Here is a 19,402-nt window from a genome sequence, read left to right on the forward strand (position 1 = left end):
CCAAAATGTCTCCTGTACCAAGTGCCTGTGGCACACAGCTATCTCAAGCTAAAAAGGGCTAGGAAAGACTGAAAATTGAGTTCTTATCTTTCTTTGCACATCATTACTAAGTGTCTCAGATATTTCCTATGCAGTACCAGGCAATTCTTCACCCTTTTAAGGGATTCTACTAATTTTTGGTTTCCCATTCATGCAAAAAAGGTTCAAAGGACAAGAGGACAAAATGATGCCATTTCAGAGGGTCCCTGCTGTCCTTTAAAACATTAAAATCTCTCTCAAAGAATCCAAAGCAAACTTTTGCTCTCCAAGAAGAGCAGAATTGGTATATCACCCTGTTATGATTCTCTATTTTGGTGTCGTGATGAACAGAATTAACAATTCATTTTTCCAATTTTGATTTTGAGTATTTTTCATTCCTCTATTTCTTTACATCCTTCTTTTAAAGTGTTATTATGAATCTCTGACAGTACTTCAGGTCTCTGCTTTCTGTTTTTTAGATTAGAACCCCCTGCTCCAAACCAAGTGACTCAGCCACATTGGTTTTGAAGTCTCCAAAGAGCTTTTGTAATTGTCTGTGCTCCCTTCAAGTGAACTCCACTATCTCAACACATTGGCCAATTTTCTTCTCTAGTTCTTCTTCAAAATAAACACTGACACTACTCTCTGTTTCTTAATATATTCCTCTTTTTATCTAATTTGGTCTGCCTACACTTTAATCTAACTGTATGTATTGCTTAATTCCCTGCAGTACTTGAAATTCGGACTGTTATTAAATTGTGGTCAGTACTACTCTGTTAAACAGTCAATTCATTTCACCATAATACTTATGCAAAATGAAATATAAAGCACTATCCCATCTAGTTACAAAATGAGCCAGTACTTCCATTTCTGAATTGCTTTAGTGCAACAGTCAACATTAAATGAAAATCCTACTTAATATTGTTCTCCCTAGCCTAATAGCTAAGCCACCTTCTCCAGCATTTCGAGGAACACTTCATTATTCTTATTCAGAGGTCAGTACATTTTCCCTACAAATCTACTTTTCTTCTAGTTCTTCAGTGGCCAGCTGCACTGACTCAACACTTGTACTATTTAAATAATTTTTGTCCATCCACTGTAACTGACGGCTGATTTGCCATAATGCACCGAGTGTTTATTTTCAGATATTATGAAAACATTCATTGATATTATTATTATTACTACTTACTATTAATACCACATGGTCAAATTTTAATTCACTTTAATCCATTATCTGACCAAGTTGATTATCTTTGTAATAGGTAAATCTGCTTTAGTGATAACAAGTGTATTTTCATGACCATATTAACCATTGCTGGATTTCCTAAATGGATTTATGGGAGCGTCTCCCCTCCTCCCCATATCAGGGCCACACAAATAAACTTGCTCATGATATGCTGGAGCAGCTGGACAATTCCTCCCATTTAAAGCAATGCTGCAGCTGGCCCTGACATTAACTAATTTATTTTTTTTTTTTAATAGAGACTATGCAGTGGTACATTTACGCTACTTCCATTTCCAGAGAGCCAGACTACCTTCATAGCTCTATTTCATCCCTTCACCTTTATTGCAGGGCTTTAAACTTCCAGCCATCACTGTTTTATCTCTCCATACGTCTATGAGAGCAGGAGAGCAGCACCTCACACAGCTGTCGGTTATCTGTGGGTGGAGGAGCCATGAAGTGCCTTAATCCACCACAGGTGCAGGGATATCTTTACTAGCTCCACGACCACTCATCTCCAAGCTGGAAGCACAGAGAGTATGGGTTGGAAAACATGGCAGCAGGGTCATCACTGGCCAGTGTGGGTCCGGTGTGGTTTATTAGCTAGATGAGAGACTCTGGTAGAGGGACAGTGAGGGGACACATAACCTGATGGTCAGGGTCAGTCCCAAACACAACTCTCATTCAGCTAGAGCTTCATGAGCTGCCCTTTCTTAATGCTGTATCGACCACATCATGCATTAAAGACCAATGCTGAGCTTTTTATTCCGTGAATGAAACCTTTCTAACACCACTGCTTCCAGGGGTGCTCAGACTGCAGGGAGAGGAAACGAGCAGAAAGGCCAGAAGACACCAGTGGGGAACAGCGGGACTGCCCTTGGCCCAACCCCCGGACCACACAGCCTGGCAGAAGAGGTGTACCACACTGAGAAGCCAGCAGGGGTTGGAGGCAACCTTGTGCCAGGCATTCAACAGAGCCCTAGCTCAAGCCGGGCAACTTCCACAAGTCAGGGTTAGAGTTTCTATAGTGCAGATGGACGGAGATATAGGAATGAGGATCTTAGTGTCCACACAAGCAGAGCAGAGGTACCCCATGACACTATGTCACTTCCTCCCAACCAAATTCCCAGTTAATGAGTTGATTATGTGTTTCATTCTTCTCCTCAAAATAAATAAAATACCCAAGGTCACTGGTCATAAGTTCCTACCAACACACATCAGTCTGGCTGCTTCCTTCCCTCAAGAGTATCGCTGAACTGTCTTAGATGTGAGTCCATGTACATGGCAATTGGTGTGGGTCCTCCAGTGACTCAGAGGGGTTTGGGGCAGCAACAGCTGGGCCACTTGTTTACGTTCTGAAGTTTATTTACATGAAATGCTTCTCTTTTTTTTAATGTTAATAAGTTCAGTGAACTTATTTCATTGTAATTCAAAGTATAGCAGACTGTAGAGTATAAAAAATTGCTTTGGCCTAGAAAACAAGCCTTCTGATAATAAACATCGGAGCACCAGATACTGCAGGATGGCCCAACACAGATAATGAGCTAGGGCCCTAATAGGATAAGATTTCCTTAAAAAAAAAGTTCTTGTGATTTTTCAGATTAAGAAATACTGTATTTCTCTGTTTTTCTTTTTGATTTTTTAAGACTCTCAATTCAAATTTAGAAATTTTGCTAGAAAATGCAAGAGCTACAGATTGTCTCAGAGGAGCAGTGTGCAAACCAGACCTACACACTGAGCTGAAATTTTTATGTGATTGCTTGATTCCAGGAAAGGGAACTTTAAGAAAAATATCATGAGACACTCTAAAACTGTGAAAATCATCAACGATGCAACAAGGACCTTAGTCTGTATCATAGGAAAGCACCAGAAATATTTTTCAGCATGAACTGTAAAGGCATCACAGAGATCAGAAAAAGCTAATTAGCTCTTTTTAAAACACATCAACATCATGAAGACCCAGTAGTCACGTAATGCTGCATATAGATTTTGCTCAATATAATTAAAAAAAATCCCACAACCAAAAAACCAAACCAAACCAACCAAACAAAAAAACCCCAGGGTAAAAAAGAGCTTACCTGGATCACTAAGAAATTCCTCTGAGGTGTTCCACATCCTACCATCCAAGTACAACGTGCCATTGGTGGAGTTAAACTTGGTGTAGTCCCTGACACACTTGTGTCGCAAGTTGCCCATGAAGAGCTGGAGGCCTATGAGGGCAAAGACACTCAAGCAGAAAACGGTCAGGATCATCACATCAGCAAGTTTCTTAACAGACTGGATAAGTGCCCCTACAATGGTCTTCAGTCCTAGGGAGATAAAAGCCAAGAATTTATAGACTGAGAGGCTGAAACGTGTTTGCAGATGATAGCTACTTTTCATTATGAAAATCTCCATGGAAGGGAAAATCAGAAGAGTTTCTACTACGTGTTTGTAACTGGACAGCAGAAACGAGAGACAAGTGATCACTATGAATGTTTAGTTTGGCCTGCTTTTGTCTGGACAAAAGTCTTGGTATTACTCTTACACAAGCACTGATTTAAAAATGGAGGGAAAGAACTGGATGGAGGAACAGTGAGATATAAAAATATTCATGGATAAAGAAAATACTGAATATTTTCATGGAGCTGCAGAAAAGGCTGTAAAGCCTAAATCCCACTGAAGTTTGAGAATGTGAACTAGTTTTAAATCACTCGGGTGATTCTGATAACTTCATCCCTCACATAAACAGATGAAGAGGTACGGAAATGTTATTTATTCCCTGATTATTTTACATATTTTAGTGCCAAATCAAGCTCGATGTCCTCATATGAATAATTCCTCTGCCTTCAGTTCATTTGCTTAAGACAACAAGAATTTGGGATTAGAAATAAGCCAAATAATATGGGCAATCAAATAAACCTAGTGGAAACTATTTGAATAAAACAACCTGAGGCTCGAGCAATACCTGGGTGAAGTTAATAATTTTATAATATGTTGCCAATGTAGATAAATCACCTTATTACAAACACCAAAGGCTTGGATCACACAAACTAGCTTCTTCTGTGTTATTTCACCCTGCAACACTAGTTTCAGTTTATTATTCTATAAATATATAGATATAAATAATTATACTGTTTTCTCAAAAGATATTGCTTGCTTTTGAAGTGTTCCTGGAGATCAGCACTACATGAATGCAACAAACCCCACTCTTTTTCAAAAAAAGACCCTTCTAAAGTTGTGTGCTGTAGCTGGACGCTAATATCAGCTGCACAATGGCAGCAATTTTGTTGTTTCTTTACTATTTGTATTTAATTAATACTCAGTAAGTAGTAATCAGTGCTTCTGATAGTGTCACCAGTATGGCAGCAGTAAGAGAAATTGAGTTAAATGGAAAGAAGAAAATGCAAAGAGGAAACAGGAGGAATTTTCCTGGGCAATACTCAGAAGCACGTTGATTTTCTCACTGAATATGATCATACGCGTTAAATCTCAGTTCCCTGGAATTCCACCCCAAGTGTTTGACAGCCACAAAGGTTGGGCTAGTGCTGTATTATTTAAAAGAATATAAAATGTACTTAAGGACTCATAGAAAGGCAAAATGTGGTTTTGGTCTTGCTTAAAATTCTGTGGTTAAAGGAAGGGGAAATCATATTTTCTCAAAGGAGGATGAGCTGCTAGAATGGCCAACAGGTCCATCAGTCCCTGAATCCAGGGCCTAAAATGTTCCACTCCTATTGCCATGAGGTTAACCTGTGAATGATAGTAACGGCTATAAAATGGCCATTTAACCAAAATGGACTGACCCATCAGGGGTGGGTAGCCCCCTTTCTCGAAAAAATTATTTGTTTGCCTCTTTAAAGACAGTTTGTGGCATGGTAAAGAGGGAGAGGTTAGACAGCTCCCTGCTCCACTCAAAAGCAAAGCAGAAAATATTGCAGTACGAACATCAGGCAAAAGCTGGATTTTCATACTGTCTGCACTCCTCATCAGAAAGATTTTACAAATGAGGTCAGTTCTATTCAAGTACCTAGAAAAAGGCCAGCTGTGAACTTTTGATTCCATCTGTAGATTTGGCTACCTATTTTGATGCCAAAATAAAAAGTACTTCTTCTGATAATCTAGTCTTGGGTTAATTTTACACCTGAAGTGAAAATAATTTTAATTGTAGCCCAATTCTGAAGGACTTCCTGGGTTCTCACTCTTATCCAGTGCTAAGAATATAAGACTTTTAAGACAGCCAGGTCTTAAACAAGTAGTAAAGTAGGAGAAAAGAAATTTGATTTGTAAATGTCTTAGAATATTTTTCTATTTCATCTAATATTCTGAAATGTTTTCAGTGATTCTCATCCTTGATTGTCCTTTGAATGCCCACATGTTTCTCCACTGAAGCTCATGAAACTTGGGAAGTCCAAATGCAAACCAAGTCTTAAAAAAGGGAAAAAAGCCAAACCACAAATTCTTTTTACCCTCTGTGAAATCCCTGCTGCACATTTATTTGTTAGTAATACAAATACAAGCTTGGAGCCTGCATTTGTATCATCTAAGTACGCTAATTACTCACATGAGCAAGTACAATGGGAGTCCTAATGTGAATAGGGGTAATATTAGGAAACAAGACCTACAAAATCCTAATCACCAGTAAAGACTATCTGTTTTCAAAATCTCGCCCCAGTATTGTTAATTTCAAGGTCATTTCATGAAACATGTTTTTCTCAATTTACTTCCTGGGGTTTTAAATAGAATAGTAATCCTATACTATTAGTTTTACAAGTTCATTCCTTGCAGGTATCAAATAATTTCTTCATGAGAGAGCTTTCTGCTTTACTTTCTTTTCTGTTGTTGTTTGTTTTAATAGCATACAGGCTTCTGAACAGTTTAAGCAAAGAATGCTTTAGTAATACAATTGCTGTAATTAAAGACCATTTTAAAAATAACTTGTACTCTGCCTCCTGGTCCTTTGTTACAACTTTCCAGGAAAACCATTTGGGGAGTGGTATACTTACAGTCTAACTGGTTTTTTTCTCACCCTTTAAAAACAAAATTTGCCCAGAAAGTTCAGTAGCATCCATCAAGTTGTTCGGCACAACTCACTGCTAAACAAAGTGTTTCAATCACCATTTATGTAAACTTTCAGTGTCTCATAAACGGAAGGGCTGAGCGGAAATAAGGACACCCAGAACCTCTTGCAGGTGCTCTGCATTTCTCTCAATCAATCCCATGTTTTGTAAAAGCAGTGCTAGATGTATTCAAATTTAGAACACTGTTAAATCTTCTAGATAAATAATCCTCCTTTGAAATAGTGCCAATGAGAGCACTGCAATATAGCTTAATAGAAGTTACTATTTATGGGGCATTAAAGGCATTTACTTAATTCTTGCAAGTCAAACATCAAACCAGGCAGCATGCAGAAAAAACCCCGAGGATCTGATCCAAAGCTGAGTCACATCTACACCTGTTAATGACAATGGGTCTATAGATTACTCCCTATGGAGTAATTGATACAGGCTTTTCCTGAATTACTGAATTCTTTCCACACTTCTGGGCCAAATCCTGCTTGCTTGACATGAACAATACCACGAGGTCCAAAATCAGTGGGATGAGGGCTGTATAGGTAGCTTGACATCTGCAGAAAGCAAGAAGGATTTGGCCCAAACATCCCTGTTAATGCAGGTAGAAATTAACACATTCAGAGGTTAATCAAATAATCAGTTTTCAAATGCGAATCAGAAACCAGAGAAAATGCAAGCAACACCAAACAATGAGAAATGGCAAGAACCCACAACACCATCCATTCCTCCTACGAGATGTGAGAAAATATTATAAATATAAAATGACATCCATACCAGATGTTGGCAATCACCTACAGAACATCAGACACTTTCATGCACACTCTGGAAATGAGCAGGGAGAAAAAGCAAAAAAACAAAATAAGAGAGTGTGACTTGCACCATGATTGTCCTCACCCAGCCTACTCCTTCTCCTGAGGGTACACATGTGTCTTGTAAATGTCTGCATGAGTCATGTGCATGTAGGGAGAGAAGAGTTCACTCTTGGTGAACGTATTTTGTCATTAGCCACTGACACGTGGGGCAGCAAAGAGTTTAATAGCACTTTGGCAAACTTGAATGGTTGTCAGCATTTCTGTAGACCATCTTTGCATGAAAATGTGACTGTCAGGCTGGTCTCCAAGGAAAACGCAAATATGTCATGTACTTCTCACCTCTGGGATAGTTACTTCTTGAATTAAGTGGTTTACCCACCAGAAGGATGACATTTATCTCTCTGCAGGAGGACTTCAGCGAGACTGAAGCAATGAACAGGGCTCACGCTCCTCCACACAGCCTTAATTCTTGTGCTCCGAGCTCTGTTCTGGCTATCAGTGAAGCACTGGATAACATTCGCACACTATTTATAGCCTTTAGACTCACACCAACTCAAACGGGAGCTGGATCAGGCCCCAAAGTGCCTTGGCCCAATTTTCTATGAGGTCACCTTTCGCTGGTATCCTGTCATTTTATGTGAGATGTCTGTGATGTACATCCCTGTTCCAGAAAGAGCAGTGGAGCTTCTCTGGATACAGGCACTTCACAAAATCCTGGTGATGATGATGATGGCCTGCATTTTCCAGGCTTTTGATGAGGAAGCATAGAAGGGTGTACCTCAGGGGTTTGCATTACCTCAGTTAGTAGTTATCAAAAACCACTGGTGATTTCCATGCAGATAAACTATGATTCGAGACCCTCTATTGTCAATGGAAGGGTTCCTATCGAGCACACTGGGACTTGGATACGCTGGTAATGGGAGACAAATGAGTGACTTCAGTGGGTTGTTCTGCTGCTGACCATCGTTCCTATCTAGACTGAAAACAAACGAATCCAGTTGCCATGGCAATGTGCAAGATGCTAATTAATAAATAAAATCACTGAGAGTTAAAAGGATTTATGCTCCCATAGAGAAAATGTTACCTATTTCTAAGCAACTGAACATGATATATGCAGAAATTAAAAACTTTTTTCTTTTAATGTCTGGATACACAGATACCCAACTACTGTACAAAGCTTGTTTTCTCTCGACATCATAGGCAAACTGGAAAACAGAAAAAATGGGTGTGTTTAGTGCAGAAAAAGGAAAATTGAGGGGATCTGTGAAGGTCCTCCAGCATGCTAAGGGCTGCCACAGAGGGTAAGGAACTGACCTGATGTCCTACACAGTGTCTGTAGGGTAAAAAATAATGAGCTGATAATGCACTAAGAGAGAGTGAGGCTGGATGGCGGTCAGGAATCAGAGACAGGACCTGCAGGTGATCCATGGCCCTGGGGAACGGAGATCCTGGCATGACGGCAACCAAACTGAGCCCCAGGTCTCCAGTGAGTGGGCAGCACACGGCTTGCTGGTATATTTGGGTTGCTGAATCTGGATCTGAACTGTCCTCCCAGGGCAAATCATCTAATGGTGACAGTAACGAGGTGCTGGAACAGGCTTCTCAGGAGGATCATGAGACCTCCACCTTTGAAGGATTGCTAGAACAAGTCAGGCAATAAATATCAGGCCAGGTCTGAGCTATCCTAAATGCAGCCTTAGGCCAGTGAGTGTGGGAGACCTTTCTGAGTCCTGTGAGTCTGTGTCCCCTAAATGTCCCTGTGCCTGCTTGCGCACTTAGAGCGAGGCATTAAAGGTAGGTGAGATTTTTAAAAGCACTAATTGTTAGCTTTACTGACTCCCTCTGGAGTCAATAGTGAAACTCATTGATTTCAAGTCAAGCAGAATGCCTTTGAAAACCAGCCTCTAAGTGCTTTGCTGGACAGAAGCCTTACACCACGGAGGACTTGGCCCGTTACTTTCAGTATACAATCTCACTGAGCATGCTGAGTCCAAATACGTTTGTGCAAATATAACTACGTGATGGAAAAGTGTGATCAATTTTATTGAGGAAAAGCTTAGATATTTGCAGAGGAGAATACATCTCGGCGTTCTTCACCTAAGATGTAAACAAGGAAGCAAAAATAACAACCTCCTTTTCCTCTCTCTAGCAGTTGAACCCAAAAATCTCATGGAAGATATTAGTGTTCATCATCTGTTCATTTTTAAGCCTGTTGCGGAAAAATATTTCATCTCAGCATAAGCCTATGTTATCATTAAAAACTAAGACTGATCTCCAAATAAATCACAGCATCGCGCCAAATATTTCTTTTAAAATCTACGTGTCTAAATGAAAAATGAACTGACTCCTCTGAACTTATTTGCTAACGTTTAAAAAAAATGACTTAGCTGTGTTTTGCAGGCTGCTAGGTGTTCCCTCACAATTTGTAGCTCTCCACATCTGTAATTCAAACATACTCAGGGCACAGGTAATGTTGACAATAAAATCTAAGGCCAGATAATCTATTAGCATATCTTTGTGCACTTATGTCAGCAAGTAATTTAGTTACTTGTACCTAAAAATGCAGTTATCAAAAAACTAATCAAATAGTCAGTCAGAAATAAAAAAAGAGAATGTGAGTTATTATGTATTACTCTAATAAATAATACTTCTCATCTTTTTTTTTTTTTTTCCTATTAACCCACAAATGGAACAACTCTGGTTTTAATATCACTGAAGGGCTTTGATGCATTTTTAAGTAAATTTTTTCTGAATCTCAATACTCCTTTATTGTCCACAAAAAAAAAAAAAAAAGAGGCTAAAATTTATCATTTGATGTAAAACGAGCTTCTGCTCCAACTCTGATATAGGACAGCAAAAAATTGCTGTATATGTAACTCAGCAAAATTGACAGGCTCTGCTCTGGAGGGGCTCGAGCTTGAGACAAGATGGAAAGTGAAAGGTGTCCCCTGGAGATGGCTGTTCCTCCAAATTAGTCTTCAAATCGCTAGCAAAGGAAGCTAGAAGACTCCGGTTTTCTTTCTGATTAGCCTCTACTATCCCACATGATCCGTAAAACTATATGTTCAACATTCTGTTTCCCAAAGAAAAAAAAAAAATCCTTTCTCAATGGAAATCCAGTTAGAGAAAATTTATCAAAACCTCTCTGCTCCCCTCTGCTAAGAGATTATTCTTTTTAAACTTAAAGACAAAAATTAAGACGGGAACTGATTTCAAGGAATACCAGACCTAATGAATGGTCATCTTAAAGTATTCTTGAAAAGCTATGTTTTGACATACACTTTCAATTAAAAGTACCTTGCTCTTGCAATCATTTCACTGATTTTCATTACTTTAATGTTGGAATGAGGGAGTACACCCTAGACCCATATATATGTTTTCTTAACAGCTCAATTCCAGAATTCCTATTTCTAGATTATCCTCTGTGTGAGTGCCGTCCCTAAAAGTTTACACCACAGAATTTGTTTAGATGTATATTATAGTGTAGACATGCATAATACAATGAGTGGAAAAGACTTTCTACCCTTAAAGTGCTGTGCGTGAGAATCTGAGCGCTTATCTCAATGTTTTGAATATTTTTGCCATGTAATTGCCAACATCTGTTCAGGATTATCAACGATAGGATCTACCATGCATGGTTTTTGCTATCTTCTCTACCTTGTCATGCAGGTTGGAGATGTTAAACACTGAGGCTGAATGAGACCTGTCCATAGATAATGCTTGGCAAGAAAGTGTTGTCATATAGTTAGTCCTAAGTGGACTCATCTCTGCATAAATTACTTAATAGTATATGTTATTTATTATTTTAAGAAACAGTAATAGATTAGATAAAAATCTATGAAAAAAGAGCTTCTTCCATTACCAGAGCTGTAGTAAAACAGTGATTTATTTTTTTTATTTTTTTTTTTCAAGAGGGAAATCATATCCTTTAAAATGTGAGAAAATGTGAACTGGTGAAATGCTGAACCTACTGAAATCAATGATGAAACATTTTCCGACCTCTTCAGGGTCTGAAATTTAAACAGTGTTTCTACCACATGCAAATGGATAAACACCATGACAAATTAGGCTATCTGTGCCTGCAGTCTTCAAACCTCAGCTCATAGCACAGATTTAGATTCCTCTATCGATGTGCTCTTAAACACAAATATGCATTTTGAGGTCATTAACCTTCCATTTTTAAAAATCAATATCCGAAGACTTTAGAAGAGTTTCATTGCCTTTTTCATATGGTTCATGAATGAATACTTTACTTTATGTACGTGATTCACAAGCCACCGCATACCGCCGTTCTTACAGCAGCACTCGTCTTAGTGAGGTCTGTAATTTTGGAAGCACTCTAATTCCTTCTGCCCACAAAACCAGTATTGGAAAACATATGAAAATTGTATTCTATAGACAGGTCACATTCCCTACATTCCTCCATTTCCTGATCAGTATCTATGGTTAAGTCAAGTCATTTGTAATTACTGTGTTTACTACTGGAAATGGCATGTAGGCTTTAACTGCAGCCGGAGTGTTTAACCTGATTTTCACCTGAAATGACTGAGATTGTTTTCAGCGCCCGCAGTACTCTGAACGTTCGTAAGGCTGAGACATTGCCCAGGTCCACAAATTCAGTTATGTATCTGTAACAAGGGAAAGTCACACACAGACAATGACAAAACACCAGCAAAAAAACAACAGTCAAAGGGACAAAGAGAGACAGAGAGAGAATCACTTGTAGCTGAGAGCCAAAACGTAAGGATCAGGGCTTCTTACCTGGGATTACTGAAATAGTTTTTAAAGCTCTCAATACCCTGAAAGTCCGAAGAGGTGAAACACTGCCTACATTCACAAATTCTCCTACATACCTGTAGAATTAAGTCACAGTTATTTGGAATTATACAATAGAGTATGAGACTTGTCTGAATGAAGAATGCATTCATACATAGCAGGAGCGAACGCAGCCAAATGAGAGGTGCATCCACTTTTCAGGCTGCTCTTTGATGCCATTTGTCCCAGGGTTTTCACAGTACACATTATTTCAAATGTTTCTTGAACTATTAAACTTATCTAATAGGCATCAATCCTTTAAAACTACTGGGTGAACTTTGTTATCATGCTGTTCAGCAATAAATACTTTAAAGATTTTACCATCATGTAGTTTAACAAAAAATTCTTTACGTTATAGGAAACATTAAGAGTTATTTTGCTGCTCAAAAAAAAAATAAAAGCTTCAAATACCCAAGTAATTTTCACATAATAGCTTCTGCAAACTACATATAGGACAACATGGGAAAATATCAGTGCAAATGTTTCTATTGGGTTATTTATTCTAAGATGCTGTACTCTGTGGTAAAGCAGATGTTGGTTACAAGAGATGCTTAAAATTTTATTTTGTTTTGTACATCAAATCCATGCCCTTTGGCTGCAGGAAGATGGATTTTGAATGAATATAATTGCAATCCTACTAAAAACTATTTATGATTAAAATACCAATCCCAGCTCTTCGCTGCTGTGCCTGTTTTGCTCATCATGGAGACCCACGCTACATCTGAGCAAAATGCTCCCAGGAGGGTCAGCTATGGAATGAGTTTGGTTTTATCAGCGTAGTGCAAAATTATTTCCTCCAAGTCAGTATACAGTAAAAGCATAGTCACCACTGTATCTTCTGAACAAAACAGCTCTAGGACCCCTTAATTTCACTATTAAATTTCTATTAAATTTACCTATTCTACTTCTTTGAGGCATTTGTTTTTACATGTTAAGGAAAAAACTCACCTGGCTATTTTACAAAGCCTGCTTAAATGGACTTTGTGCAAAGGCCTCTGGGGAGGACAGAGCATCCTCTCCATATCTGATAATCCAGATTATAAACCTGGAAGAGCAATATTGTTTCTCCTCTTCATAATCTCATAGGGGAGTCTGAGCAAAGATTTACGTTTGGTAATTCCTCCCGAAGTCTACCCAGTGCTTCTCTCCCAAACTCTCCTGCAGCATGCAAGGGTGGAAAAAATAATTTGGGGAGAAGCAGTATCTTGGGAACATGGTTTTGCTGACCAGAGATTTGTAAAAACACATTATTACTATGTGAACAAGCATAGGAAGCAAATACTACTACTGCTTCTTCACAATAGTTAATTAAGATTTATTTCAGCTGTTTCTGGCTGAAATAGCAGCAGACCAGTTCCTCCTTATGGGGCAGTGACAAGCAACTGGAATTCCCATCCCGAATTTTCCTGTTAGCCAGGGAATTGCTTATTGTCTTTAAGACTTTGGCAAGGCACTTTCCAACCCAGAGTTACAGCTGCCTGTCCCTCACCCATTCTGGAAAGCACTTGCTTGTCTGGGAAAGAGTGACCTAAACAGGGGCAGTTTCATGATTTCCCCTGAAGCCACCCATGGCCTCACAGTGTCACAAGCCATTGCTGTGCCTGCTAGCACAGGGTGGGAGAAAAGCCCTGGAGACCTGTGGTACCTCTTACTCTCTAGTGTGCTATTTAAAAGTACTCTCTGTGACCCAATCTGTGCCATTTCTGCCCAAAAGAGGAGGTAAGAAATTATTCTGTAATAACTCTAAAGCAAGTGATGGTCATTCCTCTATAACACCCCCCACTGAAAGAATCAGATTTTCTGTTAGCTCAGCACCCTTGGTCCATCTAGATCTCATGGCCCCTTATCAAGCTCTCCCATTCTGAACCCTCATGCCATCTTTGTTTCCAGATACAGAAATACCTCTAGCATCGTGCTAGCTACAAGCAAAGACAACACCAGAGTTACCTGTATAATCAATCTTATTTTAAATTACTTGCAAATTGGATTTATATGAAGGATAAATCATATCAGAATAGAGTCCATTATCCGACGCTCTGTGCTATCTGTTGCTTGCATACTTGGGAAGGAGATTTCATTGTACATATGAAGATCATGTTGCAGTCTCTTTTAACTCTCTCACTGCTGCCTATGGGCTCAAGCAAACACTTTTCTATTTCTTTTCTATTCCAGAATTCCAATTCTTTTTCTAGTCTAAAAATGTTAGTATAATATGCCCTAAAGCAAGAAAAATAGGAATGGATGCCAGTTCCGAAGAGTGCAGTCATTGCTATAATTTGATATGGAGAAGCTTTATTTGCCACAGTTGCAGGCCCCCTTGTTTTAGGGATCTTCTAACTAAGAGATGAAATATCATTTGGAAAAAAAATTGAAATGTAGCTAGGAAAGAAAGCCCAGACACCCAAGCCTCTCATTAAACAAGCCTTAAGGAAGTTTTCATAAATCCTTGGGCTGAAGCACTGAGTGGCCATTCAAGCCCAGAAGAATTAGAAAAGCAAAAAGAAGCGTAAGCCCACAACGTCTGGGCACCAAACCCTGGCTCCTACCTGCAGGGAGTGAATTCACCTCTGGGAAACTGTCCACCTCAAGGTCTGTGCAAGCCTTCACATCTTTCCAGCTCCCTAGGCCCCGAACACCCAGAGATAACGTGAACGGAATTTAAGGGATATCCAGAACTTGTCCCACAATGACTGTTCAGGCTTGAATTTCAGTGACAGTAAATGAGATGCTCCCAGAGGAGTTCTGCAGAGCCGGAGGTGATGCCCCAACCTCAGTCCAAGCAGAGAAGATGAAGTGGAGCAGATGCATTGCCAAGGCTGCGGCTCATGTCCTTTGCTCCTTTCTGCCTCGCTTTCAAAAGCTCCTTCCTGGCAGAGTAGAGGGAACCCGTACACAGAAGCTCTCCATGTTGTGCTGAACTCAGAGACCTGCAAATAAACTCACGTCCTAACTCACAAACAGGTGCTTTTACCACCTGTCTGATGGACAGGAGAGCAGGCTGGTGACACTTTGTGTTGTTCTGTCCTGCCTCTAAGTGTTGCAGGAGAATTGCACTTAGCACTGGTTGAGGAAAAGTTTAGCTGAGGAAAACACCTAATGTGTACTGACCTCCAAAAGCTCCTCCCCATCTGTGCTGCTTTTTTTTTTTAAAGCTTATCGCGATGGCCAGATGTCAGTTCAGCCAAGTCCATAGGAATGCAGTAACAGATACCAGGATCTGGCCTAGGGCTGGCTTTGATTCAAAGCCTACTAAAATAAATGGGAGTCTTCCCAATGAAGTCCACATAGGTTTTACACATCTTCATGCTGTTCTTCTGCTAAATGCTGCTAATAATTGTAGAATCAGAGAATATCTCAAGTTGGAAGAGACCCATAAGAATCGTCGAGTCCAATTCCTTGCTTCTTGCAGGACTACCTAAAACTAAATCATATGGCTAAGAGCATCATCCAGACGCTCCTTGATTATTGATCCTGATCCCTGCACCCTACCGGATTTTTGCTTCAGTGGCCCTCACTGGTGTTTGAACTAAGTTTGGTTGAACATTTTTTACCAATTTTGGTTCCATTCAAATGTCATGGTCCCAGGAGTTCAGCTCAAATGTCAGTGCTAGGGGGCTTGCATCTCACCTACGGCTGTGAATTATGAGGTTTAAAGAGGGCAGCAAGAACTAAACTAAAACCAGAATGGTATCATTAAGCAGAAAATACAGGGAGATCAGATTAAATCCTTTTACAATTAGGAAATGGGGCCTTTCAGGGCATCTCTACTAGCTTCCATTTCAAGATGACATGTGCTCTTTGCATGCTTTTCTCTCTTCTTGGACTATGAAGAAAATCTGGATTTCTAGCTCAGCTGGAGATACCAACAGTGTCAGACATCTGCCTTTGGCCAGAGCTTGGGCTGACCCTGTGTCCGCTGCGAGCGTTGGCTGACTGCCCCCCTACCCCTGTATATTTTTAGCTGTCTAGATGCCACAAATCCATCAGCTCCTTCAAAGCACCAGAACCCCACATGTCCTGAGTGAATGCTAATAATCTAGGTAGAAGTATACAGCTGAAGGGCAATATCATGTTGGGGGCCAAATTTCTATTCCCAAGATATATAATAAGTTTCAGAGGCCTTTAAATTAATTCCCTATTGTAGTAAAATAATAATTACTTTCAGGGTGAAGAGGCTTTGTGAAGTGAAGAATGCAAAAATAGCTTGGTGGTGTTAGGGATACAGTATAAACAGGGATTTAAATATACAGGTATTCAGTCACACTTATAACACTTTCTATTCAGGGGTCTGAAGCTTCCCAAACCTACGTTAGATAGTATTATTACAGATATTTTACAAACAGCTCTCTGTGGAGCACAGACAGAGTAAATAATTTCTCCAAAATAGTCTAGTGAATTGAGAGAACAGAATCGAGAATTCCTCTGACTTCTTCCTCCGAAACAACTCAGGAAAACAAACTCTATCCTAATGTACTTCAGCATTTTCTCATTTTCAGTACAATTTGAGTGGAAAACCCCCCCAAAAAAACCCAAACAAGAGACAGCCGATTTTTTAAAAAGTTCTATTGCATATTGCTGTCTTGAAAAATATAAAGGAGTGCTACTTACGCCATAACGATAACACTGAAGTCCAGCCAGTTCCATGGATCTCGAAGGAAGGTGAACTCTGTCATGCAAAATCCTCTTGCCAATATTTTTATCAATGACTCAAAAGTGTAAATGCCAGTGAAAGTGTACCTGGGGAATAAAGCGGCCAAGATAAGCAAGAGCATTAGCAAGCAGAAGACGGCAGGAACGGCAGAGGCACACTCAGCCCAACCCTACTCGCGTGTGACACTCCTGCCCATCTCATTGGGCTTGCTCACGTGAGTCGCGGCTGCAGCACTGGGCTGTGCGTGAGCAGCTTCATGTATGGACCAAGGAACAAGCAAGAAATGGGAAAGCACTCATGACAGCCGTAGGATGAAGATCATTTTCACCACAGGATGTACCTTGATGAACCCTCACTCATTAAGTCAAGCATGAATACGACGCTGCTAAGCTGTGCTATGGGACTTTCAAAACTCTGCCTGCAATCGTCAGTGACAGAGGCATGGATTAGGCCACCTTCCTTGTTGTTACTCGGATTTGAAGGAGAGTGGTTGTTCCATTCATACCTCTCATCTCTTCCTGCCCAGGACAATTTGAAGGACAGCAGGTTAAAAAATGTCACCACTTGGTTTTATTAGCTAAAAAGGGTATTCTTCCTGCAATTGCCCTTGTGTTTCACTATCCATGGTAAATCGCACCAGCCCTCAGAATTAAACAACAGAATGCCCTCACTGAAAAAGAGGAAAACAGCTCCCACCTGAATACTATATGTAGTAATTTTGACCTGCCTGACAGTAAAAGAGACACGAGGGTGGTTTCTCCCTTTATAAGATAAGTTGTTTATTACCAACAGCCTCTTGACTGTGATGATCTTGGATAGAACATACATCTTACCTTTTGTAATAAAGATGATACTTGTAATAAAGTTGTGCAAATTCTCTGTGGAGGACAGTAATGTATCTGACTTACTCAGATCTCTATTCACCCAGGGCTCTACCTACTATCAGAGACGTACTTCAGGGCATACAACACCTCTTTTTGAATGTTTCTACCTGAGACCTATACCCCAATGGGACCAAGTATTCTAGGCCATATCTTAATAAAAATAATAAATGTTTAGTATCCACCACTGGCATTTCCTACCCCTTTTCTCCAAATGAAGATGCAGATGATACCAAAGCCTATTAAAAAATCAAACAAACAAACAGCTAAATCTCATAAGTCATGATGATACAGGCTTTCACTGGAAACACTAGCTTGAGTTTTCTGTTCGGTCACTAAACATCAGTAGCTATAATGGTGACATCTCACACAAAAAATTATAGTTATGATTCCTGTTTGTTAAAAAAAAAGGGTGTAAGCAATTAAAAAGTGGTAATATAGGGAAGAACTTCATTGTGCATAAAAAGAAAATGTTTTCTCTCAGCTGTATTCCACTGATGTGCAACTGGGCACACATACAGGTAGTGGCAAATCTCACGCCTTCGTGCCACCATGTCACACAGTAGAGCTAGCTGCACATGTTATAAAACCTCAGTATGCTTCATCTTAAAATGGAGATTAGCAGGGCTGTTCTTCTGCAACAGTGGGTGTAAAATGTTTCTCACATCTCTTCTTTGACCGTACACCTAAGCATTATCTTGTATCCGGCTTTTCACGGCTCCTACTTAGTTTTGCTCTGGTATTTCAAATATAGGTCAGCCACATGACAGTCTCTTTAAGCATGTGCATTCAGTAATACATGCAGAAAACACATGCAAAGAACTAAAAAAAATACTTAACGGTACATAAGCTCATTAAAATGGTAAAGCACTTGTATTTATTCAGCATGTCAGATGGTTTAATTGATTGTATAATCATCATCTAATTCTAAATGGATAGGGCAAAGTCCTCCAGCAACTGAACAGCTTCTTTAACAACAGAAGTCAGGATTTAAAACAAAAATCCAGTGGGGGTAAGTTGAATTGATTTCTTTTTTTCAAAATAGTACAGAAAATGTTTTAAAGGAAAATCTAAGACAAATATTTGCACAAGGTTACTCTTGTATCCCCTGTGAGTCTCTGGAACACCAGGAAAAAATGGATTAAATGGATCTTTTCCAAAGCTAATATTAATCAATTTGAGTTACAATTCATTGGGTTATTCTGCTCCTTAAAAGTACTTTGATTTCATTCTATGCCTTTGAGGAGGAAAAGCTGAGAGGTATGAGGGGACGCAGGAGAAGAGGCAATATGGAAGGGAAAGGATTTATCCATCCCACATGGGTCCATTTGCACTTCTGCTCTAGGTTTCTTGCATGCCTGCTTGATGCACTGATAACATCATCCACATTTTCCTGCCTACGGGAGACACGACAAGCACTTCAGTATTTTCCTCCAGAATGTTTGAATTCCCAGCTGTAGACCCACTGACCAAATTTTTACTCACACGGATGAGATGTCCATGTTGCAGCTGAATACATCATGGCTATGGTACTGTGTGACAGTTTTCAATAAGACAAGCACAACGTCAGGGGAACAGGAAAGTTACAGACATACTTGAGGGTAGTACACTATACAGAAATACATGAAACACCCTGGGATTAGGATGTTATTGTGATCGGATGAAATATTTGGTTCAGTGCTATCTATAATTAGCAATTTGTGGCCTAGAAGATGTGCCCTGCATGATTTTATGAGACCTAAAATAAGGGCATTTTACTGTCTGTCCTTACAGCCCCGAGTAGACCAACCACCAGGCTACGGAGCAGCAGATGGCTGTGTTTATCATATGTCAGTCAAAAATAAAAAGTGTGTTCTGATTGGTTCAATGAGCCAAAATAATTGTTTAATGCACTGTAGGTTGATTAGCTTGTGCATCTGGTATCTGTTTCTAACAGGAATATTTTAAAGCAA

General features: G+C 39.7%; 1 protein-coding gene across 2 annotated transcripts in view; it reads right to left on the minus strand.

Annotated features, from left to right (window-relative positions):
• The window catches only part of LOC129202889 (sodium channel protein type 5 subunit alpha-like), a 216,745-nt gene that overhangs the window by 148,383 nt on the left and 48,960 nt on the right, over nucleotides 1–19,402 (minus strand). For both annotated transcript variants that reach the window (XM_054816497.1, XM_054816498.1), the window contains exons 5-7: nucleotides 16,527–16,655; nucleotides 11,640–11,731; nucleotides 3,319–3,549 (exon numbers count right to left, since the gene is read on the minus strand). In XM_054816497.1, the coding sequence (XP_054672472.1) occupies nucleotides 3,319–3,549; nucleotides 11,640–11,731; nucleotides 16,527–16,655 (452 nt within the window). The remainder of the gene's footprint in view (nucleotides 1–3,318; nucleotides 3,550–11,639; nucleotides 11,732–16,526; nucleotides 16,656–19,402) is intronic.

The sequence above is a fragment of the Grus americana genome, chromosome 2, assembly GCF_028858705.1.
Source record: "Grus americana isolate bGruAme1 chromosome 2, bGruAme1.mat, whole genome shotgun sequence".
NCBI classification, from domain to species: Eukaryota; Metazoa; Chordata; class Aves; order Gruiformes; family Gruidae; genus Grus; species Grus americana.